The 2789-nt window shown below is 34.0% G+C and overlaps 1 protein-coding gene across 1 annotated transcript; it reads left to right on the top strand.

The window, feature by feature from the left end:
- Nucleotides 1-1446: 1446 nt before the first annotated feature.
- LOC145129824 (peptidyl-prolyl cis-trans isomerase) lies at nt 1447-2234 on the top strand. Its single transcript, XM_079064633.1, has one exon. It carries the CDS (start codon nt 1498-1500, stop codon nt 2011-2013), a length of 516 nt encoding a protein of 171 aa, XP_078920759.1. The 5' UTR covers nt 1447-1497; the 3' UTR covers nt 2014-2234.
- The last annotated feature ends 555 nt before the right edge of the window (nt 2235-2789 follow it).

Genomic DNA, 2789 nt, shown 5'->3' with positions numbered 1-2789 from the left:
AAGAAAGAAATTATGAATTTAAGATAAGAACTATTCGATCGATGTAGATTTGTTATGATTTCGTCGTTGATTTTGATAATTTTGATGGTTAGAAGATGATATTTTGGAAAGAAAATCGTACAGATGTTGTAATACTCAAATAAAACGTAAAAGACAATCTTACCCTTATGATCTTAAATTAATAAATCCAATCCAACGGTTCACTTTTAGTTCTCGGGTTCTCGGGAAACTATGAGTTCTCAACCGATCTCAACCCTATATATATATATATATATATATATATATATATATATATATATATATATATATAGGAAAAGGGAATATACATTACAGCCCCACCTAAGCTTAGGTACTAAACCTCTTGAAAATACATTGTTTTACTATATAAAGATTACGGTTAATGGATTCACGATTAATACTTCAAGATGTAAATTCAAGATCGACACAATAGGGTTTAGGGTTTAGGTTTAAGGTTTAGATTTAGGGTTTAGGGTTAGGGTTTAGGGTTTAAGGTTTAGGGTTTAGATTTAGGGTTTAGGGTTTAGGTTTAGGGTTTAGGGTTTAAATTTAGGGTTTAGGGTTTAGTAATGTTCACTTGGGTGAAGTAATAAACGATTATTGAAGAAAGAAAACAGAGATGGTAAAACGATAATGAAAGAAAGAAATGTTATGGAAGATAATATATTTACCAAGTGAAACCAAACCGGGCATATTTAGCATGTTAAAACGACATATTTTAGAGGTTTAGTACCTAAGCTTAGGTGGGGCTGTAATGTATATTCCCTATCCCCTATATATATATATATATATATATATATATATATATATATATATATATATATATATATATATATATATATATATATATATATATATATATATATATATATATATATATATATATATATCGTTTATATGAAAGTTTCATCGATATATGTTTCGTTTATGTTGTTGCAATTTTTTCTACCTCGTCCTCAACATCTGCTATATGATTTTTGTATCACGAATTATTAGCGAAAATGCTCTAGAGCTATTTAGATTACCAATGGGTTATAAAAATAATCTCACAAAAAATAAATTTTATTTGTGACAAATTTTCAAACTTAAGCCTGATATATCGCTATTTTGCAATCAATTTTTTTGCCTAAAAATATTATACCGTCAATTAGTGGATAACTCTTTTTGAAATAGGATCAATTCCATATTTATCTATACATATCTAATTCTTTTACTTAAATAAAATAAAAGTTAGGAATATTTACAAAGCATATACCACGTGATCCGTTCGTGACATGTAAATCTACATCGAACTATTGTCAAGTTAACCCGACTCTAGTTACATCAACAACACCGTAGGATGACAACACGTGTCACTTCTAACGGTTGAGATCACGCTCACATAGATGATCGACCGTCACCCACCGCTATATAATCCGATACGACCCGATCATCAGGCCTAAGCTTTGTTTTACCCGTTTGAAAATTTCCGATTCAGCAATGGCAAACCCTAAGGTTTTCTTCGACATGAGCATCGGCGGATCACCGGTCGGAAAGATCGTGATGGAGCTGTTCGCCGACACCACTCCGAGAACAGCTGAGAATTTCCGTGCGCTATGCACCGGTGAGAAGGGAAAAGGTACTTCCGGGAAGCCTCTGCATTTCAAGGGATCGTCCTTCCACCGTGTGATCCCGAATTTCATGTGTCAAGGAGGAGATTTCACCAGAGGAAACGGAACCGGTGGTGAATCGATCTACGGCAACAAGTTCGCCGATGAGAATTTCATTAAGAAGCACACCGGACCTGGAATCCTGTCCATGGCTAACGCTGGTCCGAACACCAACGGCTCTCAGTTCTTCATTTGCACAGCTAAGACGGAGTGGCTCGATGGCAAGCACGTCGTGTTCGGGAAAGTTGTTGAAGGAATGGACGTCGTTAAGGCGATCGAGAAGGTCGGATCTGGCAGCGGAAGCACCTCCAAACCTGTAGTTATCACCGATTGTGGTCAACTCTGATAGATCTGTATCTTGATCCTACGAGTGTTAGTATATCGTTTACAATTTTCTTTTGATCGTATCGTTTCGTGTTACTTTTAGTCATCTAGAGGTGTTTTTAGTACTGATTGTGTGAGATTTTATCTGTATTTCGTTGATTTCATCAGCGATTTATGTTGATGAGATTAACTAGTAAGTGATCCGTATGAAATAAGATTAGATTTAGTGCTTTTAATCTTCAATTAGTCTCTTAGTTTCTTGAATCTTCGTTGATAGTCGATTGAAACATGGTGATCCGATTTTAATTTCAAAAAATAAGTGGTTGTTGGATGTGGCGAAAAAGTTTCGAGAGTATCGGTACACGTGTTTGGTTATTTTGTCTGTTGTGTGTTGTAGATCTTTCTTGTGCTATGGTTTATCCAGTTAACGTACCGTACTATCAATTATTGCATAGTCTGTTTCTATTTCCTTTTCTCTCCACAAGTAATCAAAAAGGGCGGTGCGAAGAAAATAACCAAACAAAAAACAAACAAATTTCTGAAAATCCGCAGAGCAATGCGGAATCTTTGTTTTATGATTTTCTTTAATTTTTTTTTTCGTTTTTATGCGTTTATTTTTGTTTATTAATATTAATTTTTTTAAATACACTAATTATGTAAAAAATTTGAAAAAAAAGTTAAAAATAATTTGTGTTTAATATTAGTCCACATAACTATTTGAGAATTCACAAAAACTATTATCAGCGGATCAATATACACCTAGGCGGATCGGTGTACATCTCTGTAGCATCTCACCAC

The sequence above is a fragment of the Lactuca virosa genome, chromosome 8, assembly GCF_052849685.1.
Source record: "Lactuca virosa cultivar CGN04683 chromosome 8, Lactuca_virosa_CGN04683_v6, whole genome shotgun sequence".
Lineage (NCBI taxonomy): Eukaryota > Viridiplantae > Streptophyta > Magnoliopsida > Asterales > Asteraceae > Lactuca > Lactuca virosa.
This window is presented reverse-complemented; position numbering and strand designations above follow the sequence as displayed.

Coding starts and splice junctions, on each gene's coding strand:
- LOC145129824 (XM_079064633.1), top strand. CDS start 1,498: ATGGCAAACCCTAAGGTTTTCTTCGACATGAGCATCGGCGGATCACCG.